Source organism: Malaclemys terrapin, chromosome 14 (assembly GCF_027887155.1).
Source record: "Malaclemys terrapin pileata isolate rMalTer1 chromosome 14, rMalTer1.hap1, whole genome shotgun sequence".
In the NCBI taxonomy this organism is placed as follows: Eukaryota; Metazoa; Chordata; order Testudines; family Emydidae; genus Malaclemys; species Malaclemys terrapin.
The window spans coordinates 4,251,010-4,278,273 of NC_071518.1; the positions used below are offsets into that span (position 1 = coordinate 4,251,010).

Sequence of the window (27,264 nt, forward strand, 5' to 3'; positions counted from 1 at the left end):
GCTGCTACTGCACCGGCCCCGCTCGCGGAGTGGGGAAGTGAAGCCAGTGCGAAGGGGAAGTTGTTGGAAAGTCAGACCGGAATGGGTGATAGGGAAGACAGAGCTGGGCTTGGTCACAGATGGTTCCTGTTGGGGGAAGAACAAGGGTACAGCTGCCCAGTCCTCCTCCCCTGCTGCATTATCACCAGCAGGCAGCTGTCTGCCTTCCCCTCTCACCCTGGGACACAACTCCCCCTCCACATCAACCCTGGTGGTCACATGAGCACCCAGCACCCCTTGCAAGGCACACTCCAGAGCAGGCTGGACAGCAGTAAGTCAGAGCCACTCAGGGGCAGGGTGGCCCAGGGACAGAACCAGCAGCCGCTCGCCTGCATTTTCTGTTATGCAATCCGCGGGAGAGGCCGGAGCTCTCCAGCCTGCTCTCCTCCGGTGTGGATTTGAAACAGCTCCTCTCCCCTGCAAAGTGGCTGAGAGCATGTGAGAGAGAGACACCCTCCAGAGCCCTGCATGGCCTCTGGTCGCAGTTAGCCTCCAGCCGAGAGCTTAGGTAGATCCTCTCCAGCAGTGCTGGCAGCAGAGGGCCTGGCACTGCATTTCTGGAGCCCACCACCACACCGTTCAGCTGGCACTGCAAGCAACCGGCTGGGCTTTAATGGCTGGAGGCTCCTCCGAGCTGGAAACCCGACCTTCCGCCTCCACTTGCCATGGCACCTGGGGAAGGGGCTCCAGGAGAACCGGCCAAGGTAAGAACATAAGGTCTTTGGATGGGAGGTGGAACAAGCCAATCCCGGATGGACCAGGTGGTAGCAATTACAGCTGCCAGGCTGTCCGCTTTGTTTACATGTGCGCCGAGGGCTGAGGTGTTGACTCATCCCATATATCAAACAGGATTTCAGGGCAGTGGAGCAGCCCATAACTAGCCAGACAGGTGTTCATCGCAGGGAAAGCCCTGGGCACAAACAAGCCCTTGCACTTCCTGGGTGGCAAACACAGAGCCAGATTCGGTGCAAGGGCCCCGCAGCAGGTGGGAGATGCACTTGTTTTCCAAAGGCGGGCGCTTAATGTCAGCAAAGCCAATGGCACCTCGGACAAACAAACCAGATAGACCTGGGGGAGCAGAGCCCGGTGGAGCAGAGCCCAAGGGAGCTGCCCAACTGGTTCAAACAGCAGCTGGCTAGTCACCTGTCCCAGATTATTAGGAGGAGGTGGCCAGGTTTGGCGCAGAGAGATGTTTGACTGTATTTCTGGTCTCCAATCTGTGAGCAACACAGGACAATGGAAGGATTTTGCTACCGAGCTGGAGGAAGGTGCATCCTGACTTGGCAGTGTCTGCTTTGCAATTAACATTTCCATAATGACTAATCAGGCTCGTTCATGTTTTATTTACAGGTTTTAAATCCTGAATTTACTCAGTGCTTTCTTTAATTATCAGGTCACTTGCTCATGTGTAATTCTGAATCTTGTTTTATTTTTCCACCCTAATTCCCCGGCAGCAATTCTGGGCCAGATTCTGAGCGCACTTACCCCAGCGAGTCTCTCCCTGGCTCCAGCAAAGTTACCCTGGCGTAACCAAGATCAAGATCTGGCCCCACCGGTCCCTGAGGTGTGTGGGTAGCGGTGCTCCTAACGGGCTGTCAATTACTGCTCCAGGTCAGGGAGACAGCTCAGAGGGGCTGCAGGAGCCAGAGTTAAAGCGGTTCCCTTGTGGATCCGTCTAGTCTCCGTAACGCAGGGGTCGGCAGCCTTTCCGAAGTGGTGTGCAGAGTCTTCATTTATTCACTCCAATTTAAGGTTTCGCGTGCCAGTCATACATTTGAATATTTTTAGAAGGTCTCTTTCTATAAGTCTATTCTATATAATTAAACAATTGTTGTCTGGAAAGTAAATAAGGTTTTTAAAATGTTTAAGAAACTTCATTTAAAATTCAATTAAAATGCAGAGCCCCCCAGACTGGTGGGCAGGACGCGGGCAGTGTGAGTGCCACTGAAAATCTGCTCGTGTGCCGCCTTCGGCACGCGTGCCATAGGTTGCCTACCCCTGTCGTAACGCATTTTCCCCAGACACCCTCATTCCTAGAGTTGCTACAGAGTTGCTAATGTTTTGCTAAGGGAGGTGGTGGAGATGGGAAGGACACAGGAGGGCAGCCCAGCATGGGGACAGCACCGCAGGATCATGGAGGGATCTGAGGTGGCCCTTGTAACCTGAGTGGCAAGCAAGTGGGGTCAGTGGGGCAAAGGGAGCCACATGGTTGGGCTCTGGAGGGAGATGCTCCTACCACTCCCAGCCAGCAGGATGGTCCCTGTCCTGCAGAGCTTTCAAGGATGCTGGGGGTGGGGGGGAGAGAAAGGCCCTGTCGTCCCCACAAGCAAAGGGAGGAAGGATGCAGGGCTTCACGAGGTCCAGCCCACTAACCCAGTGCACATGGAAGTACAGGAGCTGCTGGGCCCATCCCAAGTGACTCCAGGGGGTTAGAATCACGGAACTGGGGCTGGAAGGACTGCAAGAAATCATCTAGTCCAGCGCTGGGCACTGAGGCAGGGCCAAGTAAACTCAGACTGTCCCTGACAGGGGTTTGTCCCACCTGTTCTTAAAATTCGCCAAGGTCAGGGATTCCCCAGCCTCCCTCGGTCACCTGCTTCAGTGCGTCACTCCCCTAGGAGTTAGGAAGCTTTTCTTAATAGCTCATCTCAATCTCCCAGGCTGCAGACTAGGCCCATCACTTCTCCTACCTTCAGTGGACATGGAGAACAATGGATCCCCATCCTCTTTAGAACAGCCCTGCACCGATTTGAAGACTTAGTAGGTCCCCGCTCAGTCTTTTTTCAGAACTAAACATACCCAGTTTTTTTTTATTTTTATTTTTAAACCTTTCCTCCTAGCTCAGGGTCGCTAAACCTTTTCTCATTTCTCTTCTGGACTTTCTCCAATTTGTCCACATCTTTCCTTAAGTGTGGCACCCAGAACTGGACACAGGACTTTAGTGCCGAGTAGAGCGGGACCATTACCTCCCATGTGTTACATACAGCCTGCCTGTTAACACACCCCAGAATGATAGGAGCCTTTTTTGCAACAGCATCATGTTGTTGACTCAGTCAACGTGTGAGCCACTCTCACCCCAGATCCTTTTCAGCAGCACGACCGCCTTGCCAGTTATTCCCCAGTTTGGGGTTGTGCATTTGAATCCCCACCAGCACCTGGCAGTATGATTTTAAAGGTGAATACGCACAAGGAACCAGGCTGCCTAGAAGCCAGGGAATCCCCGACACACAGTCAGAGAGCATTCTGGAGAGACAGCTCCCAGTCTCCACCCCAGTGCTGCCCAAAGGCCTGCTCCCACAGTCAGGCAGTGCTCAGCACTGCTCAGGATTAGGCCCTGAGGCATGTGGGGACACACTCCATGGTGCTTCCCACATCCACAGCACCGCACGGCCCTGTAGAGAACCACACCAGGTATCACGGCAGAGCGGTTCCATCCAGCGTGTCAGAGAACCCGAGCTGCAGTGACGGCCAGCAGCAAGACCTCAGCAGGTCACGCGGTTCATACCTATGAGATGCTGCTGCTGGAAATATCTTGACCCTTTCTCTGTGGATGCCATCCCAGAAGCAGGACTGTGCACCCTCTGGCCTGCCCTCCCACTAGCATGGGCAGGAGCTGGGCATGCCCATGGAGGGCAGCAAGGGCATTTCATGGTGTAAAACCCTTTCCATCCTTGGAGGGCTAGAACACATTTCCTAGCTCATCCTCACAGCCCTCTGGGAGGGAGGCAGGCACCATTAGCCCCAGGTTTGAGAGAGGCGCAGTGACTTAGCCAGGGCCACAGAGCGTGTTTGTGTCAAAGGCAGGATGAGAACTCAGGAGATCCCTGGCTCCCAGTCCTGTGCTCTCACCACACCTCTCCTAAGAGCAGAGCTTGCAGGAGTGACGCGGTTCTTAGTAACTTTCAGAATCGTTTCACAGGGGCAGCCGTGTTAGTCTGTTTCAGCAAACAGAAGGAGGAGTACCTGTGGCACCTTAGAGACTAACACATTTATTTGGGCATCCGTGGAGGTATCCGATGAAGTGGGTTTTAGCCCACGGAAGCTTATGCCCAAAGACATTTGTTAGCGTCTAAGGTGCCACAAGGACTCCTCGTTCTTTTGCAGAATCACGAGCGTCTGTGGATTGTATTTACTGCCCTAAAGATACTGGGTCTCAGCTTTCTTTTCAATATTCTTCCCTGAGAGCCAACAAGTTGATCAACCAAAAACGTAAAAACCCAACTGGGATCGCAGACAAACTGGACTTACCCTCCCCCTGCAGCAGGTGGGTTTTCCCAGCCACAGTCATAGGCACCAGCAGCCCATGTTCAGCAGCACATTCAGGGCAGCCCTGCAAGAAGAGGAACAGAGGGGAAGTTAACCAGCCCTGTGGAGGCTGTTCGGGGCTTTGGGCATCGGCTGAGAGGCCTGAGAGGCAGGTTGGCTGGTTCCCCTTTGCAGCCTGGGCTCTCCAGCTTTCGCCCTGACATGCACAGCTGCTGCCCGGCTCTCAGAGCTGCACAGCAACGGGGTCTGTTTCTCAGGCAGAAAATAATCCAGCAGTTGAGAGGATTTACAAGGTAACTAGGAGCCGCCTGAGACCCCGTCTCCACCAGACGTCTCCTGTTGAGGTCCCCCAGCAGTACAAGCCCACCACAGCACGGGCAAGGGCAAGACGCTGTAGCGTGACTGTCCAGGGGCACGTAACCACTGGGTCATCTAGGTGTGCTCTGAGCTGGGTTAAGCGCCATGCGGCTCAGAGGGCTGGCAGCTGGTCTGAACTATGCTCCCCTCGTTCTTACCAGAGGGGTAAGGAAGGGAAATTGCAGTGAAGAAATCATGCTGCAGACCAGGCAGGAAGGTCCAGCAGCTGCACCTGAAACCAGCTGCATGTGTAGAGGGTCACCTGGCTATCCGGGGAGCACTGCTGCCCTTGAGAGCAGACTGTGCAGCGTGGGCATGTCGGACCTGAGTCAGCCTCAGCCCCAGGGTTTCTTTAAGAGGGACCACAGGAGAGCGATGGGAAGAGGAGACCCCCAGCAGGATATGCAGTGACTTCTGGCTAGGACAGCAGGTCTTACTGGCTCGCCAGAAAGCCTCCATCGTACCCAGGACCACTCCAGGTGGATATCAATGCAGAGAGCAAAACTTTGCCGCTACACCTGGTCACCCGTCACACCCCCCCCCATAGGGTAAGGGGGCAGAAAGCCGTACCTTTGACCTTAGTCCTATCAGCAGAGTGGGGAGTGAATAATACTGCAGCTGTGGGCACTCGGGGCAACTACACCACGCACACAAGAACACCCACAGGTGCCCTCCCAGCTGACGCTCTCTAGTTTAAAGCCCTCAGCCAGTAGCCCATAAACACTCCACCTCCCTGGGAATGTCAAGGGATGCCAGCCCCGGGAACTAGCTGTTTTATGGAGTTCCCAGAGTTTCCTCGGAGAGCCTGACTGGGCCAGCAGGCCCCAGTTCCATCTCCTTACTCCACCCAGTGCAGCTGTGGGAGACAGGGGCCAGGAGTTAACTCTTTGCCTGCTGGGATTAACAGGGCCCACAGGTTAACCCTTTGTTTGCTGGGATTAACAGCAGGCAGGAATTAACCCTTTACCTGCTGGGATTAACAGGGCCCAGAGGTTAACCCTTTGCTTGCTGGTATTAACAGGGGTCAAGAGTTAACTCTTTGCCTGCTGGGATTAACAGGGCCCAGGGGTTAACCTTTTGCCTGCTGGAATTAACAGGGCCCACAGGTTAACCCTTTGTTTGCTGGGATTAACAGGGCCCATGGGTTAACCCTTTGTTTGCTGGGATTTACAGGGGCCAGGAGTTAACCCTTTGTCTACTGGGATTCAGTTAAGGCCACTGTTCCTGCTCAGAGAATCACTGGCTCTAGTTTCCCTCAGTGAGTGCCATACCCATTATGGGTCATGTCCTGCCATGTCCTTTCTTTGCTCATTGATTTCAGTGGGAGCTTTGCCCATGGGCCAAAGGGAGACCATGGCCCGGTAGGGCAAGGCAGAGAACGAATGGATAATGTATCCTGATGGTGATGCTAGAGTAAAGGGGGGTGTGTGGAGTGTCCCATCCTGAGCCTTTTCTTGGGCTGATCTCTTCCCAGATGGTAAATGCGGGGTGATGGCGGTGGGATCTCTTCAGAGAAAATGATTATAGTTTGCACCGGGGGGTTTCCCACTTTCTAACCACCTCGCAGACTCGGTCCCAGCTGTGGGACACTTACCGTTGGCAAACAAAGAACAGAGGAAGTGACTGTAACCTCTGAGCAGTGTCTGGTCAGGTTCTTAGCTCCTGCCCATCACCCTGGTATCTGAGTGTCCGGGTGACAGCTGGCGCACATTTTGGTAGTGCCATTTTTATGGGTTTATTGCCCTCCTGCCTGGTGTTTGTCCTCATCTATCTAATCTGTCTGTCTGTCCAACTGGTGGGTTTCCTGTAGTGCCCCAGCCTGGCGTAACTGATGCTGGCTCCGGTTCTTGCCAGCTCCACAGCAGCGGTGGGGTTCAAGACGGACCTGACTGTGGGGAGGAGAGTTCCCTTCTCCTTGTAAAGAGGAAGGCGCCGCTGGCCCAGTGGTTAGGTGCTGGTCTGGGGCTCAGGAGACCTGGCTTGGATCCCCTGCTCCGCCGTACGTTCCATGTGTGACTTTGGGCCCTCGATCGTTTAGAGAGGGCTGAGATATCAGGGTCTGGATCTGAGCGTTGCTCAGCTCTCTAATGACAACACATGCTCAGTCTCTCCCGGTCGCCTGTCGTTCCCTGCAGCGTGGAGCTTTCTCTCCCTACCAGCGGTCGGCCGTGTCACAAACGCAGGGTCTTCATGCAGTTAGCTTTGGAGCTCGGTTAAGAACACACATTGCTGGGTGGCTGCTGATTTGCACACGTTATTGACCGGAAGGGCAATCCAAGGGGAGCTCTGGCAGCTGCCAGGGGTTGAGGGATACACCGTTCAGCTGCTGGCAGGAGCAATGTTTATTTTATTGGCAGGGTATCTCTGCAAACTTCCTGATTTACTCGCCGTGAGGAAGAGAGCGATAATGCTGGCTGGTCCATGGCCCACCCTTCACTCTGGCTTCAGTTATCTCAGAGGAGCACTGGAGCAAGGAGGGGCTGGAGGAAGGGAAATGAAATCAAACAGAGAGGGCACGGTTTTCTGCTATTGATAACAAGCCCTGCTTAGCCTGGGAACTTGGAAACAGTGCAAGGTGATCACAGCCAGCCAGCAACATCCCCTGCTTCCCATGATGCATCTGTTCCCAATAATTAACAATAATAATAATACCTACTATCTAGCCTCATAGGTACACAGCATGGGGCCTGCCAGAGAGACTAAGGACAAACTCCCTGCTGTCAGGAACTTACAGGGCTGTGTCCAGACCAGGGTTTTTTGCCCACAATTTCCCACCGTAGTCAACACAGCTCCATTGGTGATGGCAATGATTGGACTCTAGTGTAGACAAGGCTTCTGTCGCAATTTGAACCATCTTGTTATCTAACACTGCAGATAACAGGTCTAAAATGCCAGTGGCCATCCAGCCACCTGTCTACACCAGTGCTTCCAGCATTGCTGCCACTGGGGGAGCTGCATCAGTCTTAGCAACAGTGGGGAATTGTAGAGGGGTTTTGTTAGAGTTGCCCCTCTCTGGGGCAGCTGGGAGCCAGGCCGCCTCACTACCGAGGTCCGCTGAGTCAGGGAACTGGCCGGGTGAGACAGGAAATAGTCAAGGGCTCAGGCCCTCAGGTAGGGGCTGAGCAAATAGTTCCAGACCAAGCCCGGGCCCTGGGTCAGGGCGGGGCGGTAAACAAGCAGTCTAGAGCTCAGGCCCCAGGCAGGGGCCGAGCAAATAATTCAAGATCAGGCCCAGGCCCTGGGTCAGGGCAGGACAACTCACAGTCTGGCGCTCAGGCCTCAGGCAGGGGCCAAGCAAACTAGTTCAGTAATAAGCCCAGGCCCTGGGTCAGGGCGGGGCAGCAAACAAACAGGAGCTCAGGTCCTCAGGCAGGGGCCGAGCAACTAGTTCACAGGGCCGGCTCCAGGCACCAGCTCGTAGGAGGCGGCGTTCCGCCCAATCCTAGGGGGCACGGCCGCTTTTTTTATTTTCTTTTTTATTTGTTTGGTTGTTGTGCCGCTCCGGCCGTCCTGTAGGGGGCGGCAGCGTGGAGGATGGGAGCACCCTGCAGCAAGCCCGGCAGGGCAGCCCGCGTCCTTCCCTCCCAGCCGACCGGAGCGGCGCGGAGCCCTTGCGGCAGGCGGCCCAGCGGTTGGAGCCGCATGGTAGCACCCCGCTGAAGCCCTGGCCGCCCCCTTCTCTCTCTCCCCCAGCTCCCTCCCCCGCCCCCCACTAGCCGGGGCACGTCCCCCTGCACCCTGGCTCCGGCCGCGCCGCAGGTTTTTTTTTGTTTGTTTGGGGGTTTTTTTGCTTTGCCGTTCTGGCCGCCCCGGGTTTTTTGTTGTTTTTTTTGCTTGGGGCGGCCAAAAAGCCAGAGCCGGCCCTGCTAGTTCAGGATCAAAAACCCAGACTCTTGGTTCTGAGCATCTGGGGCGAGGGGGAGACAGCCACCCGTAAGTGGGGTGGCAGGGGGGACGCAGGCCCGCCCACTCCACTGCGTCCCAGCCAGGGCCGGCTCCAGGGTTTTGGCCGCCCCAAGCAGCCAAACAAAAAAAAAACCACAAAAACAAAAACAAAAGCCGAGATCGCGATCTGCGCCGGCAATTCGGCAGGAGGTCCTTCGCTCCAAGCAGGAGTGAGGGCCGTCTGCCGAATTGCCGCCGAACAGCTGGACATGCCGCCCCTCTCCGAAGTGGCCGCCCCAAGCACCTGCTTGGTAAGCTGGTGCCTGGAGCCGGCCCTGGTCCCAGCCTGGGGCCCTAACAGCGGCAGGCGGCCTGCTGCTGTGTCAGTGGGGATCTTGGCTGCAACGCACTGACATCGGCTCTGGGTGTGCTGCAGCCAGACTAGGGTCAGCTGCCCCCGGGCTACTTCCTAACTTCCCCTCTAGCAGTACCTGCTGTGACGAACTGGGACTGTTCCTAATGTGGTCTTTGAATGCTGAGTGGGGAGTGTTGGCTGGGAAGGCAGGGGAGGTTGGCTAGGACGGTCTGCATTGGGGGATGGGAGACTGGTCGATGGAGAATACCTGAGCATGTAAGGTGAGAACCCAGGAAGGGGTTAGAGGCCTGGTGACACCTTTGCCCGGGAAACAGAACAAAGGCTGGGGAGTTGAGGTTGGTCAGGAGCTGGCTGGTAATGGAGGAGAGCCCAGACGGGGCTCTGACCCCCAATGGGGCTGTGGTGCCCCTGGAACCCCAAGATGGACCTAACTGAGGGGGTCCTGTTGTCTGTGCCTGCAAGACCTGTCTTGGACTGTGTTCCTGTCGTCTAAATAAACCTTCTGCTTTACTGGCTGGCTGAGAGTCATGGTGAATCGCAGGAAGCCGGGGGTGCAGGGCCTTGTGTCCCCCCACACTCCGTGACACCTGCATCTGGGCGGTGTCCTCCAGGGAATCAAGGACCATGGGCTCCTCAGGGTACTCGGCGAGCGGTAGGCTTGGCAGCTTCTCTGGGTCGCTTCTCTCCGGTAGGGATGACAGCTTCTCCGGGGTCTGGTCGTCATCAGGCCTTGACTGGTATGGCCAGTCCTCGGGTCGGTCACAGGCTGCGGGAGTCTCCCCAGCGGGAGCTAGGCCCCCAGTGTCTGGCTTCTCCGGCGGCCAGGCAGCTTCAGAGCCCTGGGATGTGGCTTTTATACTTCCTGTCCTGCGCTTTGACCTTTGGGGGGCGGGCGCAGGCTCCAGTGGCTCCGCCCACTTTGGCAACCAGAGGGGCTCGTCCCTCTCTGGGGCGGCTGGGAGCCAGGCCGCCTCACTACAGGAACGTTGGGCAAAAGTCCCTAGCAGAGACACAGCATCACTTAGCCACTACGTGGCGGTAAGGGATGAAGGGGGCAGGCGAGGGGAGGAGGAAGGCTTGCCCAGAAGAAGGTGATGAGGTTGCTTGTTTCAGAAGGGTGAATTTCATGTATTGTGCACTGAATGAGGCAGGGTCCTGTCGACAGCATAGGCTGGGATCGTGTCATTAAAGTCTGTTTCACAGTGCCTATGCACAAGAGGCCTGCCTTCAGGTTGCATGGCCAGCATCAACTCTGACATTTCCTAGCTGCACACTGCATGACTTTGCAACCTTAACATTTTTCACATGGACGTTTTTGTGCAATGTCCTATGTTTGTTACAAAGCAAGCTGAAACAACAGAAATCCCATCCTGTGGAACCAGACAGAACCCCCCCACCCCCGGGTCATCAACACCTTTAGATCCCACCACTTGAGCGAGCAGAGTAACCATCAGCAGTGGTAGGCTGCTATTTGCCAGGTGCACCAGCCACTAGAGGGAACAAGCCCCACACTGAGCCAGTGGGTTTCACACAGATTGGCTGACAGCAGAGGAATGGTGAGCCACAAGCATGCTGGGTTTCATTCCAGGTTCTGGAGGGGAGTGGGGTCTAGTAGTTAAAGACCCTTCTGCCCCTGTCCCCCTTCCCCTGACCTACTCTTGCCCCAGCCGACTTTCTGTGCGCCCACTGGTTCCCTCCCAGCCCCCAGATCCTGCCCCCATCTGCTTCCATTCACCCTCCTCCGCTCTCCCCCCTAGCTGCTATTTGTACTCCCCTCCCCGCAGCTCCTGTCCCCCCGCTTCACCTCAAAGACCTTATACCCTCACACCTGGGGCAGGTCACTAGGGGCCTCCCTCCTGTGCCCATTCCCTAGGCCAGGGGTCCCCAACGCAGTGCCCGCGGGCGCCATGGCCCCCGCTGGGGCGTCTAAGTGTGCCCGCGTACTGGCCGGCGGCCGAGCATCCGCCGAAATGCCACCGACAAGCAGCATCATCCAGAGGCATCGTCGCCGAAATGCCGCCCATTTTCAGCAGCATTTCGGCGGCGACACCTCTGGATGACGCTGCTTGTTGGCGGCATTTCAGCAGATGCTCGTCTGCCGCCGTGGTCCTCCGTGCTCGTCGTCTGGCACCTGCCAGATGAAAAAGGTTGGGGAGCACTGCCCTAGGCTGTGAGCTGAGCCGAGTCTCAGGCCAATTTTTAGTGGACCAATGTCCCCATCAGAACCTGCCTCTGGACCATTGGTGTCAACTGGGCCCTCTGGCTGGCAGGCTCCACAGAGTGGCCAAGGATGGCAGGACGGCTTGTGGTTAAGGCCCTGGGCTTGCTCCCAGGTGATGCGGGTCTGTTCCTGGTTCTGCCACGGACTCCCAGCGTGCCTGCGGCCAACCCGCTTTAGCTCTCTGTGCGTCAGTCCTCCACCTGCAACCTGGGCCCGGTGCCAGAGGGGCTCCCCGCGGCAGGGGGGCATTGACGGCAGCACTTGGGTAGCGCCGAGTCCTGCGAGGTGCTAGGAGACCAGCTGTGCCCTTGCCCTGACAGTGTTACCATTCCACAACAGGTGTCAGCTGGGACCCTGTCCCCCAAGGTAATCTCTGCTGTCCCCTCCCCGGCACCCTTCCCACTGCAGTGTCTCACTGGTCCAGGGGTCCGTGTCCTGCACGGCCAGCCACACAGAGCTCCCTGTCCATCCCCAGACTGGCAGGAGTCTGGAATGGTTCAATCCAAGGGTGGACATGGAAAAGTAAGGGGAGAGCAGGGGCAGGGGGCGGGTAATTCCCATGCCCTCGCAGAGATTTGAGGAAGAGGGGGAATGTTGGGCTGCAGGGCTGCACAGAGGTTTTGGGGGCTGGGGGCAAAATCTGAAACTGAGGCTCCCCCACCCTTCCAAAAAATGATTGGGGGTGGGTCCTGCCCCCAGGGGGTGTGACACAGAGGAGGTCAGGCCCTGCCCCTGGGAAGTGGGAGACCGTGGGGGTGGGTTGCAGAGTGAGCTCCCACCCTGAGTGGCGCTGTGCCCCTGAGCTCTGCTATGCCGCTCACTCAAATTCGGCTACCCTTCCCACCCCCGCTACTCATCCAGCTCTGGTCACGGGACGCTGGGATGAGAGCAGCCAATGGGCCAAAGGGGGGAGCCAGCTAGCCCCACGGGACGGGAACCACTGCTGCTCAGTGAGTGCAGGACGGGTTTGCCCTCAAACACCCACCCTGGGACAGAACTCAACTCCCTCCTAGTCACACCCTCTGTCCCCCCACTTTCAGTGGCGCTCTGCAGCCCCTGGATTGTTCCGTGGGCCCATTGCCCCGCCCCCACCCCAGGCAGGCAGTGTATCCAGGGTCTGGGGCAGGCAACGGGCACCATGCCCACTGAGGAAGTGCCACCCACCGTCAAGGCCTGGTGTAGAGGTAGCAGCAGGGCCTGTGGGGTTTCCACGGGACAGGTTAGCTCTCATTAGAGCTAGAGAGGCTGGCAGGCCAGCGGGCGCAGTGGCAGTGATAGGGCGGAATGGTGGCATGGAACGGGCACAGCTTGGCTGGCCCAAGGCCACGCAGCTCATCACGGTCAGCACCAGGAGTAAAACTCCAGCAGTCCTGGGTCCCGGCTCTGCGCCCATTAGCAGCATGGTGGTGTCCCCCAGCGTGCGCATGGCTGTGTGGGGAGTCAAAGGACTGGCTTCGGGGTGAGGGGAGGTGGGTGGCTGTTCTGAGCGAAGGCATCCCTGGATGCAGCGATCGACCTGTACATTGGCACCTGCCCATTCCCTCTTTGGGCCCAGAGGACAGCTCTCAGAGGCAGCCTGCGGCCACAGCCTGGAAGGCAGCATATCCAGTTAGACTTACTGCAATGGTTTCATTGGTTTCACTGTGGCCTTTGATTTAGCTTCATTTTCCACCCGGTCCTTCCCCTGGCGACATGGGACTCCTCTTCTGCAAACTGCCCTCGGAACTGGTGTAAGTGGGAAGAGAGCGAGCGAGCTCCCTGCCCATGAAACCGGCTCTTGTGCACCGGCTGATAAAGCTGTCTGTAACTCTGGGGGTGTGACAGAGCTGCAGCAGGCTATGCCGGATTGGCTTCTGTTCATTCACATTGATTTTTTTGCAGGGACCGGAGGTGTTGGAAGTGCAATGCAAGCTAATTAAATTCCCATCATTAAAGAGCCTTCTGCAGCCAGTTCCACCCTGTCAAATCAGGAGCGCTGGCAAGCAGCCTGCTACGGGGTTGTTATTTGGCCAAGCAGAAGGGGAGAGCGTTAACCCCTCCACAACCTAATTGCACAGACAGCGCGCTCCTGGCGGGGAGAAACAGGGCAGGAACCCACGGTCACACAGTGCTCGCTGGCAACCATCAGCGAGGGAAACTAGTCGACTTCCTTGTGCCCAGATCAGTTAGACCAGGGCCCACCCTGAGGAGGAGCAGCCTGGCCTCGCACAAGACCTTGTGACTATAGATCACACACTTTGTTGCACTATGGCCCTAGTAGACATTACCTCAAAGGCCCAATCCTCCAGTGCCCTGCACCAGGTGTAGTCATTACACTAGTGCGAAGTCCATGCCAGTGCTACTAAGTGCAAATGGTGGTGTTTCACGCGCCCTTTGCATGGGGGTAGATGATGGCACTAAGTGTTGGGCAGCAGACATCCAGTCTTCCTGCTGTCTAACTCACCCTGTTTCCAGAGCCCATTTTTCCTTGCAATTGGCTCTTGCCACAGGCAAGAAAAGCTCAGGGCAGCTGGGAAAAGATCCCATTGCACCTGGTCGCCTTTTAAAATCCCTCCAGGGTCTCTATATGCTTTGTCACCCAAATGGTGGTGCCAGGGGCAGCCGCCCTGATCCCCTCAGAGCATCAGCTTTGTCCCAGCCCTGGCGGTGTTCTCTGCACTGCCTCCCACACAGAGCTACAAGGAATTGGTGTGCAGAGCACACGTGGCATTGCATTGTGTTTCCAACACCTCCTGGAAAACCTGCCTCCTGCTGCTACTTAGTGGCTAGTTCTCTGAAAATGTCTGCAGCCCAACAAGCTAACAGAATCAGAGAAGATTAGGGCTGGAAGAGACCTCAGGAGATATCTAGTCCCACCCCCTGCTCAAAGCAGGACCAACCCCAACTAAATCATCCCAGCCAGGGCTTTGTCAAGCCAGGCCTTAAAAACCTCTAAGGATGGAGATTCCACCACCTCCCTAGGGAACCCATTCCAGTGCTTCACCACCCTCCTAGTGAAATAGTGTTTCCTAATATCCAACCTAAACCTTCCCCACTGCAAATGTTAGGAAAGGGATAGATAATAAGACAGAAAAGATCATAATGCCTCTATATAAATCCATGGTATGCCCACACCCTGAATACGGCACGCAGTTCTGCTTGCCCCATCTCAGAAAAGATATTAGAAATGGAAAAGGTACAGAGAAGACCAACAACAATTATTTAGGGGTATGGAACAGCTTCTGTATGAGCAAAAACTAGAAAGACTGGGGCTGTTCAGCTTGGAAAAGAGATGACTAAGAGGACATATTATGGAGGTCTATAAAATCACGACTGATGTGGAGAAAGTAAATCAGGAAGTGTTATTTACTCCTTCTTATAACACAAGAACCAGGGGTCACCCAATGAAATTAATAGGCAGCAGATTTAAAACAAAAGGAAGTACTTCTTCACACAACGCACAGTCAACCTGTGGAACTCATTGCCTGGGGACGCGGCGAAAGCCAAAAGTATAACTGATTCAAAAAAGAATGAGATAAGTTCACGGAGGACAGGTCCATCGATGGCTGTTAGCCAAGATGGTCAGAGAGGCAACCCCACGCTCTGGGTGTCCCTTAACCTCTGACTGCCTGAAGCTGGGACTGGAGGACAGTTGATAATTGATAATTATCACTTGATAATTGCCCTATTCTGTTCGTTCCTGCTGAAGCATCTGGCTCCAGCTGCTGTTGGAAGACTCCACACTGGGCTAGATGGACCATTGGTTTGACCCAGTCTGGCCATTCTTGGGTTCTTATGTTACGTACATCTGTGATGTGGTCGGACCTCAAAATGTGATTTTGCTGAAGGGCATCGATGGAAAGAGAAGATTCTGCCCTTGCAGCAGAAGAGACGACCAAGAGGGGCTGATGAAGTCTGGGTAAAATGTGATGTGTGTGGGAGAGAGCCAGATGGGCCTGGCTGGAGAGCAGGGTATTGCTAATTCCCTCGGGACCCTTGCTACAAAGGAGTTGATGTAGGATCCTCGAGGAGCACTTAAAAACAATAAAGTCATTGCGGAGCAACTAAATGAATTCTGTGCTTCAGTCTTCACGGCTGATGATGCTAGGGAGATTCCCAAACCTGAGCCATCCTTTGTAGGTGACAAGTCTGAGGAACTGTCACGGATTGAAGTGTCACTAGAGGAGGTTTTGGAATTAATTGATAAACTTAACACTAACAAGTCACCGGGACCAGATGGCATTCACCCAAGAGTTCTGAAAGAACTCAAATGTGAAATTGCGGAACTATTAACTATGATTTGTAACCTGTCCTTTAAATCGGCTTCTGTACCCAATGACTGGAAGGTAACTAATGTAACGCCAATATTTAAAAAGGGCTCTAGAGGTGATCCCGGCAATTACAGACCAGTAAGTCTAACGTCAGTACCGGGCAAATTAGTTGAAACAATAAAGAATAAACTTGTCAGACACATAGAAGAACATAAATTGTTGGGCAAAAGTCAACATGGTTTCTGTAAAGGGAAATCATGTCTTACTGATCTATTAGAGTCCTCTGAAGGGGTCAACAAACATGTGGACAAGGGGGATCCAGTGGACATAGTGTACTTAGATTTCCAGAAAGCCTTTGACAAGGTCCCTCACCAAAGGCTCTTACATAAATTAAGTTGTCATGGGATAAGAGGGAAGATCCTTTCATGGATTGAGAACTGGTTAAAAGACAGGGAACAAAGGGTAGGAATAAATGGTAAATTTTTAGAATGGAGAGGGGTAACTAGTGGTGTTCCCCAAGGGTCAGTCCTAGGACCAGTTCTATTCAACTTATTCATAAATAATCTGGAGAAAGGGGTAAACAGTGAGGTGGCAAAGTTTGCAGATGATACTAAACTGCTCAAGATAGTTAAGACCAAAGCAGACTGTGAAGAACTTCAAAAAGATCTCACAAAACTAAGTGATTGGGCAACAAAATGGCAAATGAAATTTAATGTGGATAAATGTAAAGTAATGCACATTGGAAAAAATAACCCCAACCATACATACAATATGATGGGGGCTAATTTAGCTACAACTAATCAAGAAAGAGATCTTGGAGTCATCGTGGATAGTTCTCTGAAGACGTCCACTCAGTGTGCAATGGCAGTCAAAAAAGCAAACAGGATGTTAGTAATCATTCAAAAAGGGATAGAGAATAAGACAGATAATATCTTATTGCCCTTATATAAATCCATGGTACGCCCACATCTTGAATACGACGTACAGATGTGGTCTCCTCATCTCAAAAAAGATACACTGGCATTAGAAAAGGTTCAGAAAAGGGCAACTAAAATGATTAGGGGTTTGGAACGGGTCCCATATGAGGAGAGATTAAAGAGGTTAGGACTTTTCAGCTTGAAAAGAGGAGACTAAGGGGGGATATGATAAGAGGTATATAAAATCATGAGTGATGTGGAGAAAGTAAATAAGGAAAAGTTACTTACTTGTGCCCATAATATAAGAACGAGGGGTCCCCAAATGAAATTAATGGGCAGCAGGTTTAAAACAAATAAAAGGAAGTTCTTCTTCATGCAGCGCACAGTTAATCTGTGGAACTCCTTGCCTAAGGAGGTTGTGAAGGCTAGGACTATAACAGGGTTTAAAAGAGAACTGGATAAATTCATGGAGGTTAAGTCCATTAATGGCTATTAGCCAGGAGGGGTAAGGAATGGTGTCCCTAGCCTCTGTTTGTCAGAGGGTGGAGATGGATGGCAGGAGAGTGATCACTTGATGATTACCTGTTCTGTTCATTCCCTCTGGGGCACCTGGCATTGGTCACTGTCGGAAGACAGGATACTGGGCTGGATGAACCTTTGGTCTGACCCAGTATGGCCTTTCTTATGTTCTTATGTTATGTTCTCGCATTCTTCCACTCTCACCTAACTTCCTTGAGAATAGGTGCCAGGGAGTGGCACGAGGGGCAGGTCCAGCCTTCCCAGAGATGATACAAAGACCTTCTCTATGGGACATATTGGCAAGAGTGGAAAGGAGCGCCATTCCAGGGCCAGAAAGGACTGATGGATTTCAATAGGGCTGCACAGAGCGGACTCTGGCCCTGGGAGAATGAAGACAGAAAGCTCTTAGGGAGTGGCTCTTGGAACAGAGATGGGGCAGCACGTGGAAGGAGAGAGCTGGATATGTTGCCCCCGTATTGAGGAAAGGTAGAGAGAGACCCCTGAGAGAAGAGACCAGTGTGTAGTCAAGTCACTGGGGGCTGCGTTTGCAGTTCCACAGATAGGCTCGGATGTGAGGAAAAATAGTCAGAAGCTTTGGTGAAATGTGCCAAAGGTTTGTTTGGCAATCCCACCTAACTCCAAAACGGCTGAGGGGATTTAGCTCGCACTTCCCACACCAATTCACCCTTGGGCAGAGACCAAACCTGGAGAATTTCAGCTCCTCCAGGGGATATTTCAGAAAGTTGTGACTCGGTGAAATCAGTGGGGTTGGAATGGCTGTGGCGCTAGCAGCAATGACCATTCACAGCCAACTCCCGCTATTGTATTGTCAGTTTCATGGTAATTGTTTTTTTTCTTAAAGCTCCAGCTCCGGTAGTCATGGGATCACATGAGAATCTCAGCTTTATAACAGTTTCTACCTTCCTGTGGCAGAGAAATGCTGGAAAACATGGCTCCCTAAAGGCCCAGAAATCAAGAGACTAAGAAAAAGAACTTGATTTTTTTTCATCTCTTGATGTTTAAGATAATCTCATCATTTTGGGGGACATGAACCCTGATTTTGGACTTCTCAGGGTTGGTGACACTCTTCCCACAACTGCTAGGATCATTTTTCTTTTTATGCCACATAACAGGATCAAATCGACTGGCTTGGGAAAACTTTTTATTTTTAAATTCTTATTAAAAGCGTCGTGGATGCCACAAAGCCCTCCACACTCCCTTCTCACACCACGTGGGCCAATGTGCTGCCTCAAAAAACCTAGTGCTAAGAAAGCCTGGTCTTTCAACAGTTACAAACACAAATCCTCGCTCACTCGGTGACTTTGCAACTCAAAAGAAACGTATAAAGATCTGCAAGGCCCGACCCCAAACAAATAGGAAAAAGGGGGAAAGCAAACAAAACCAGCCCCTTTTTTCTTAAGAAAGAAACTGGCAAGAGGCACTTCCTGTTTAGCAGATGTCACCTAGACGGATGCAGCTGCAGCGAGTGATAACTTGCGGGCGCGGGTGAGCTGTCTTCTCCAGCCCGCCGGCTCCCAACAAGTCGCTTATCTGCTCTGTGCATTCCACACTGAATTACAGAGCTGGGAAATGAGCGAGGGTGAGCTTCTGTTTCAAACGAAATTAAAAAGGAATGGCGCACGCGGTCTGCGACTCAGCTCCTGGGATTAGCTGCGAGCTGGATTTAGACGCCGAGATTAAGACAAACACAGCCCTGCACACAAAGCATCAGATGGGAAATATGACATCTCCTGATTACACCGAGAAACTTCTCAGACCTGGTGGGGGAAGGGGGCAGGGCAGAAATACAGTTTGTTGGCTGCTCTTTGCCCCATCATGGGGGAGACTGTGTCCCTTGCTACCTGAAAGGATCTGCCCAGCTCCGGAGAGTGCTTTGAGATCCACAGGCAGCGAGTGCTAGGAAAGGGCATGGTGCTGTTATTATAACTCCCCGGCAGCTCTCCTTCCACAGAATGCAGGCTGGGGGTTACGAGTTAGCTTCACCTTAGCCAGAGGTTGCACTCTGCACCTGCGCCCTCAGGAGGCGCTTCACTTCCTGGGCATCTGTTGCCATTACGCCGCCTCCTCCAGACAGCTGTCAGAACAGGAGCAGTAGGTTCTTTTGAGGGTGGTCACAGCATTGCCATTCCCATTCCCAAGCCTTAAAAAATCCTGAGTCGGCCCCCCAAATCAGACACTTCACACCAATCCTGCACTGTGGGTTCTTTTCACTTGCCTTCTGCTTTCTGATCCTCTGTGACGCGCTCACTTCACGCTGTCCAGCTTTTTTCCCCAACCACGAGGGCTAGAAACGACTTGTTTTTGGAATGGAAGTCGAGATTCTCATGGAATCCCATGGATCCAGGAGCTGGGGCTTTCAGAAACACCTCGAGTACCATTGTGAAACTCGCCAACACTGGTTAGACATGAGCCTGGACCCTGTCATTCGGCTCCTCAGAGCCAATGGTGACCGTCAATTATGCAATGGGGTAGGAGATGGAAACCTTGCAAGCCATCTCTGCAGCCCTGCAACGCTTGCTGTTGCTCCGACTGTCCCCAGTCTGACAGGTCTCCTTGTGGTACAGGTAGCTCACAGCCTCCTCGATGCCCCCATGGCAGCTTTCTCTTTCTCTCTCTGCTGTTTGTTGTTGCCCTTTGCAGTTTGCCAGTGGGGACAAAATCTCACCCCCCAAGAGCCTTGCGGGGAGGAAATATGACGTGGCCCCCACAAAGGAGCCAAAGCTACTGGTTGATGCTGGTGAAAGAAATCTGAACTTGACTGCAGCATCCTAGCTGGCGGGGAGGGATCTTACGGGAGACAAGGAGGACAAACCCTTGGCTTTTCCTGACTTGGGTGGGAATTGTGCCTGAGGAAGGACTGAGAGAGAGAGGGATGTGGGGTAAACCGAGGCACAGAGCGAGGAATGACTTGCCCAAGGTTACACAGGGAGTCTGTAGCAGAGCTGGAAATTGAACCTACACCCCCGAGTCCCAGTCCAGTCCCTAAACCACTACTAGACCCTTCTTCCTCTCAACTCGACAACCGCTGATAGAAGAACCTGTCTCGTAAGCAAGCAAAGGATGCTAAGTCTGAAGGCTTGTGGAAACAGAGCAGGAACAGAGCAGCCTCTGAGCTGAAGAAGTGGCTGGTGAAACACCGATTGTAGAACCAGCCATTCATGAAACCTTATCCTCCCACCCAGCCCATGCCTGCTATTCTGAGTGGAGGCTCTGATCTGAACTGGTCTCTTGGTTCCCTATGGTCTCACCAAGCAGGGGCATGACTCAACATATTTGTGCAGGGGAAGGTGGGATAAATGAATGCCATTGGCTTTTTTAAAAGCCTTATGCTTATGAAAGGAAATGTTGCCTGAATAACAATCAGCCCTTAAATGTGTACTCAGAAGTACATGAGCTTAGCAAACAACACATGGCTGTCGGGAGAGCAGGGGAAACGGGCAGACAGGAAAGTAAAAGCAAATAAAAGAAGAAGAAGAAGAAGAAGAAGAATTACTTCAGTAGAATGTTTTTACAGAGATAACAGGTAGGATAAAAAGGTAGGATAAAAAAGGCTGTAAGGTCAGATTTGCAAAGCCAGTCTCAATCTGTGCATGTGCTGTTTTGTGTGGGTGCGCGCACACACACACACACAGAGTCACAACTGGCATTATGTCACCTGCACAATCGATAGAATTTCCAAGAGCAAATTCTGTTTGCATTCGGGAGTGGTTTTGCACATGTAACAAAAAATAGTGCAAATGCACAAATAGTGCCCCGGGGTGGAAATGTGGCCCCTAAAGTCTAAGGTGCCTGTTTTTGTTTGGAGATGTGTCTAGGCACTTAATCATCCTCAAGAGAAACTCATGTCATGCTGCAGCTTCCCGAGCTTGCTAAATTCCCCCAACACCTTAGGGCCCCAAATGGGCCGCAGCTTGGCCCCATACACGGCACCAGGCCCACCAGTCTCAACTGGGAGAAGTCTATTGACCTTCTGGGCATGCTGCAAAGCCCGTTGGTGTGAGCGGCCATTGGGGAAGGATCTGCCAGATAGATTTGCATCTAGTGGGAAACTGCAATGGGATGGGTCTAAGCGGTACAGGCCGCCGTGTGACTGGTGATGGAGTGAGGTGTGCTGGAGAGGGGGAGGAAAGAGAAGAGCCGTTGCATTGGCTGATTTTTACTTTGTATCTGTTATGTCCTCGTGTGTCTGAGTGTACGGTCAGGGTGCTCAAAGCTCACTGACTGACAGGCTTTAAGGCCGGAAGGGACCATGGTGATCATCTAGTCTGACCAACTGCACATTGGTGGCCACAGAACCTCCCCCACCCACTCCTGCAATAGACCTTTAACCTCTGGATGGAGCCCTTTGGGGTGGACTTTGTACACGACTCAGAAGGAAAGAAAGATCTAAGCATTTCCCACGCTCTGCACAGTAACCTCTCAGCCCCTTGCAGGTGGTGACGTAAGAGTAAGGTGCTCACCTACCACAATGATCAGCCTAGTATAGGTGCTTAGATAGACAGATCTGGTCTTTAGTCGGGGGCACCATTAGCAGATAACCTCCGCCCACCGCAGAGGATGGGCCTGTTATTGCAGAGTGCAAGGAGCTGGTAGGTTAGGTTTGGAGCACAGTGAGGAGAGTTTGAATGTTGCAGCACCTGCAGTGTGGAAGAGTGCCGTGCCTAATTTACGCCTGAGCTGTGTATCCCCGACCTGGACGATACCCTTTTGACGAGCACGTGGAGACTGTAAGGAGAGCATTGCAACCGTTGCAGAAGCTTGGAATGAAGCTTCTAAATGTGAGCTCGTTAAGCGAGGGGTCTGTTACTTGGGAAAGGTGGTGGCTGCTGAAGGGGAAGAGGTGAATCCATCTGACATCTCGGCCATTTGTGTCCTTGCAGAGACACCACCAGACTCCATAGAGGGAGCCTGGCAAGCTGCCAGGCTTCTTCACCTGCTATCGACATAGAGTCAAGACTTCGCAAATAGCAAAGCCGTGGTCTGACTTGTTGGCTGTTCCATTAGCATCTGACACACAACACTGTCAAGAGTGGAGTCTGAAAAATCAGAAAGCCAAGGAGCAAGGCAAGGGCTCTGGAGAGATACCCTCCAAACAGCCCGTTCCCTGGACTGGGCAACGTCAAAGAGTTTTAGACCAGCTGATTTAACTGCCTGGTACAGCCACCAATAACAGCCTATCCCAATGTTGCCTTTCCCTTTATCCTTCATGGAGGTGCTTCCAGTAAGGAATTAGGTCTTATATTAACATCAGGGGTAAACGGAGAGTATAAAACTGCACCTAATTCCTTATGGGTCAAGAACACTAACTGCAGGAGAGAAGAATTATCACCTTCATTCAGAAAAGCTGGAGTTTCTAGCTCTGAAACGGGCTCTAACTGACAAATACTGTGACAACCTCTACTAGGCATAATCCTTCATGCTTTACAGCGATAATAACCCACTAACCTATGTTTTCACCACTGCCAAGCTGAATGCCACAGCACACTGGTGGGTTGCAGAATTAGCTCATTTTAACTTCAAAGTTAGATATCGTCCAGGGAAATCTAATGTGGAGGCAGATGCTTTATCCAGAATGCCCCTTGATATGCAAAAACATAGGCTGGAATGCACAGAAGAGACAAAGACAGGAGTTGTTAATGCTGTTTTACTGTCCTTGGATGTACAAAGAGATGACAAGGTATCTTGGTTAGCAGCTATTACTACAACCCTTTGGCAGTAGAAGACTTCTCCAAGGGTATTAAATCCACCATCAAGCCTATTCGATGAGAAGACATTTTGGCAGCTCAGAAAGAAGAACCAGCTATTAGTAAAATTCTGTATTATAAGTCCTTGGGGAACAAACCAAACAACCAAGAGAACATGGGAGAACGGGTAAGATCCGCTGTCTCAGTGGGATAGTTGCATGTGGATGAAGATGGAATACTTTACCAGAAAACCATGTCACTAAATCAACTGTTATCATCTGTAAAATACAAAAGAACTACGTGGAGAGATGGGACATTTAGGATCAGAGCAAGGAATCAGTCGCACAAGAGACTAGTTTTATTGACCACAGATGAAGAGGGACATCGAACATCATATCACTAGAGTTTGTACATGTGTCAAGCAAAGGAAATTCACCAGCCTGCCAGAGCTCCACTAACTAAGAGAGCTACAGCAGAACCATTTGAGCTTGTATCAATAGGCTTCTTGCATCTAGAGAGAAGCAAAGGAGGCTATGGATGCATCTTAGTGGTAGTTGGTCACTTCACTAGGCTTGTCCAAACCTACCTAGCACCGCCAACTTCAGCAAGACCGTGGCAGGCAAGATCTTCAGTGACTTGGTTTTAAAATTTGGTTTCCCCAAAAGGATCCATCAAGACCAAGTGTCAGAGTTTGAAGATAATTTATTCAGAAGGGTACAGCACAACCCCATCTTTTTAGTGTCTGCGCATTGTGCCTCAGGCGACACGTGACCAGGATTCATCAGCATATTTAGTCCGCTAGTTGGATCATTAGCTTCCCCGGCCCGGGCCGGTACTGACAGGGAGTGCGATGTGAACACTGATCCAGTCCCCCTGCACAGCTCCATATCACAGGGCAATGGGTAGTTAGCAGGGCTGGCTCTAGGTTTTTTGCTGCCCCAAGCAAAAAATTTGCCACCCCAAGCTCTGAGAGCGCAACTGCCCAAGCAGGAAAAAAAAAAAGATGGCCGGAATGCCGCCCCTGGAATTGTGTGGCCCCAAGCACGTGCTTGCTTTGCTGGTGCCTAGAGCCGGTCCTGGTAGTTAGACTGGCTGAACCAAGCTCTGCTGGCTATGTTGAGAACCTTGTTAAAAGAACAAAAGTCCAACTGGAAGGAAAAACTCCCTTCATAAGGTAATCTATGCCGATAATTGTACGTGAAATGAAGCTACAGGGTTCTCACCATTCTATTTCTTAGGTGGAAGATCACCATATTTGCCCATTGACATTGCATTTAGTTTACCTATGAACTTTAAATCTGCACCTGGAGGCCATAAAGATTAGCTGAGAAATGGAAAGGGCAGTCGAAAGAAGCTTATGAACTGGCGTGAAAATGTTCTCAAAAATCCGCTGCTCGTGGTAAAAATCAGCTTGATCAGAAAGTGCATGGCGGTCAGCGCCCTCTTGCCAGGGCCAGAGTCTGTGTCAGGAAACGTTCAGAGAGAGGGGGAGCAGGCCGATTAAGCTCTTACTGGGAAGATAAAATTCAAGTAGTACTTGGAAGTAAAAGGGATAGTCCGTCCTGGGAAGTAAAAGCAGAAGATGGAAAAGGATGTGTTCGAGTTCTTCACCCCACGCTTTCACTTCCCGGTGATTTCTTACCTGGGGAAAGAACCCCACGCTGGAAACTGCCACCGCAGAAAACACCGACACGACAAACCAGCACAATAAGAGATCAAAATGGGGGCAGGAATATGGACTCCGGTTAGTCTGATCGTAAGAGTGAAGATGAACCGCATTATGTGATGGAACCAGATACTGCCCCGGCACAGAGACCCTGAGTTCAGAGGCAGACACATTTCAGCCATGTCTGGCAAATGAGGATGTCGTTGACCTGTAAACTTGGAAACTCTTGATCCGACAGCTGTGGCATTCATGCTAGGGATTGAAAGACGTGAACGTCGACACGAGACCATGGAACCTGAAACCCAAGAGGACAGATCACCAGAACAACCCACTGACACGTGAGGCGTCCAATTAGAGAGAGAAGTTTATTTCAGATTAAGCAGAAAGTTTGTGCCACATCTCCAACTGCATAGTCAGCTCTGAACACCGTAAACACCCCAAGTTATCCAGAGCTTAGCAGATAACAGCTCTTCTAAGGACTGACTAGAACGTGAAAATCTTTGGGTACTGAAAGGGTTCCAAACGGACTGTGCAGTTGGAAAGTGGAACTAAAATGGCTGCAGAAATGTTCTGCTTAATGTGAAATAAACTGAAGAGAGATGCAGAAGCTTCCACCCTCCGTACCAGAAGGTGTCAGAGGAGAGACCGAAAGACTCACTTGAGAACAACGGGTACCAGCCTGTGGAACATGTGGGTGGCTGCTAATCAGTCCAATGGATGGACTGGGTGCTCCACTTTGTTCATAGAAACGCCAGGATGACATCATTTACAAAGGGGAAGGGTAGCACTCGAGTGGGAATGTCTGGCTCAGATTTACCGGGGCCCTGTCCCTTTAAGGATCAGAGGTCTTCTGAGGGGTGTCAATTCAGTAGAAACAACCAAAGGAATGCAGCTTGCCCCAGCCCCTTTGCTACACTGTCCTTTCAGAGCACACACAGCTCCGCTGCTACGATCAGGGAGCTATCCCCTGGGCCCCGCAGCAGACAGGGCACAGGTGAACCTAAAAGGGTAGGGCACAGGTGACTCTAACCTGAACGGCACCTGCATTGCAGGAGATGGTGATTGGCATGTGTCCTCCCCACCCCCACCTGCAAATTCCCCTGTTGGGATCCTCCCTGGGGAGGGAGACTCAGCTGTAGGAGGATCCGTTTAGCTGACTGTAGTCAGCTAAAAACAACCCCTTTGCCTTCTCCGCCTCGCTCTGTTTGCCACCACGTCCATAGGCGGAGTTTGGGGGGCACAGGGGGCGTTGCCCCCCCAAACTGCAAGCCTCAGGCAGGCAGCCTGAGTGTGTCATGCAATGAATACAGCAGAGGAGACAGATGTGCTGCTCCCAGCTTGTGCCCCTGAGGCAGGGAGGCGGGATTTTGTTTATAACCAGAGTGATTAACAGGTGATTAAGATAAGAAAGGGCTGGTTGGATGTTTCCTAAAGTTCAATAAATGATAGAAAGTATCAGGGGGTAGCCGTGTTAGTCTGTATCTACAAAAACAACAAAGAGTCTGGTGGCACCTTAAAGATTAACAGATTTATTTGGGCATAAGCTTTCGTGAGTAAAAACCTCACTTCTTCGGATGCATAGAGTGAAAGCTACAGATGCAGGCATTATATACAGACACATGGAGAGCAGGGAGTTACTTCACAAGTGGCGAACCAGTGTTGACAAGGCCAATTCAATCAGGGTGGATGTAGTCCACTCCCAATAATAGATGAGGAGGTGTCAATTCCAGGAGAGGAAAAGCTGCTTCTGTAGTGAGCCAGCCACTCCCAGTCCCTATTCAAGCCCAGATTAATGGTGTTGAATTTGCAAATGAATTTTAGTTCTGCTGTTTCTCTTTGAAGTCTGTTTCTGAAGTTTTTTTGTTCAATGACAGTGACTTTTAAATCTGTGATAGAATGACCAGGAAGATTGAAGTGTTCACTTACTGGCTTGTGTATGTTACCATTCCTGATGTCCGATTTGTGTCCATTTATTCTTTTGCGGAGGGACTGTCCGGTTTGGCCAATGTACATGGCAGAGGGGCATTGCTGGCACATTATGGCATATATGACATTAGTGGATGTGCAGGTGAATGAGCCCCTGATGGTGTGGCTGATGTGGTTGGGTCCTCTGATGCTGTTGCCAGAGTAGATATGGGGACAGAGTAGGCAACGAGGTTTGCTACAGGGATAGGTTCCTGGGTTGGTGTTTCTGTGGTGTGGTGTGTAGTTGCTGGTGAGTATTTGCTTCAGGTTGGGGGGTTGTCTGTAAGCAAGGACTGGCCTGCCTCCCAAGGTCTGTGAGAGTGAGGGATCATTTTCCAGGATAGGTTGTAGGTCGTGGATAATGCGCTGGAGAGGTTTTAGCTGGGGGCTGTATGTGATGGCCAGTGGTGTTCTGTTATTGTCCTTGTTGGGCCTGTCCTGTAGTAGGTGATTTCTGGGTACCCGTCTTGCTCTGTCAATCTGTTTCCTCACTTCCCCAGGTGGGTATTGTAGTTTTACGAATGCTTGATAAAGATCTTGTAGGTGTTTGTCTCTGTCTGAGGGGTTGGAGCAAATTCGGTTGTATCTTAGGGCTTGGCTGTAGACAATGGATCGTATGATGTGTCTTGGATGGAAGCTGGAGGCATGTAGGTACGTATAGTGGTCAGTAGGTTTCCGGTATAGGGTGGTGTTTATGTGACCATCACTTATTTGTACTGTAGTGTCCAGGAAGTGGATCTCTTGTGTGGACTGGTCCAGGCTGAGGTTGATGGTGGGGTGGAAATTGTTGAAGTCCAGGTGGAATTCTTCAAGGGCCTCCTTTCCGTGGGTCCATATGATGAAGATGTCATCAATGTAGCGCAAGTAGAGGAGGGGCACTAGGGGACGAGAGCTGAGGAAGCGTTGTTCTAAGTCAGCCATAAAAATGTTGGCATACTGTGGGGCCATGCGGGTACCCATAGCAGTGCCACTGACTTGAAGGTATAAGTTGTCCCCAAATCTGAAGTGGTTGTGGGTGAGGACAAAGTCACAAAGCTCAGCCACCAGGCTTGCTGTGGCCTCATCAGGGATACTGTTCCTGACAGCTTGTAGTCCATC

The 27,264-nt window shown here is 52.0% G+C and overlaps 1 protein-coding gene across 9 annotated transcripts in view; it reads left to right on the top strand.

Annotated features, from left to right (window-relative positions):
- The first annotated feature begins 286 nt into the window (after positions 1 to 286).
- The window catches only part of CBFA2T3 (CBFA2/RUNX1 partner transcriptional co-repressor 3), a 121,182-nt gene continuing 94,204 nt past the window's right edge, over positions 287 to 27,264 (top strand). For 2 of the 9 annotated variants that reach the window (XM_054049024.1, XM_054049033.1), the window contains exon 1: positions 287 to 743. In XM_054049024.1, the coding sequence (XP_053904999.1) occupies positions 653 to 743 (91 nt within the window). In that variant the 5' untranslated portion in view covers positions 287 to 652. The remainder of the gene's footprint in view (positions 744 to 27,264) is intronic. The other 7 variants (XM_054049030.1, XM_054049029.1, XM_054049023.1 and 4 more) reach the window with 5 other exon arrangements.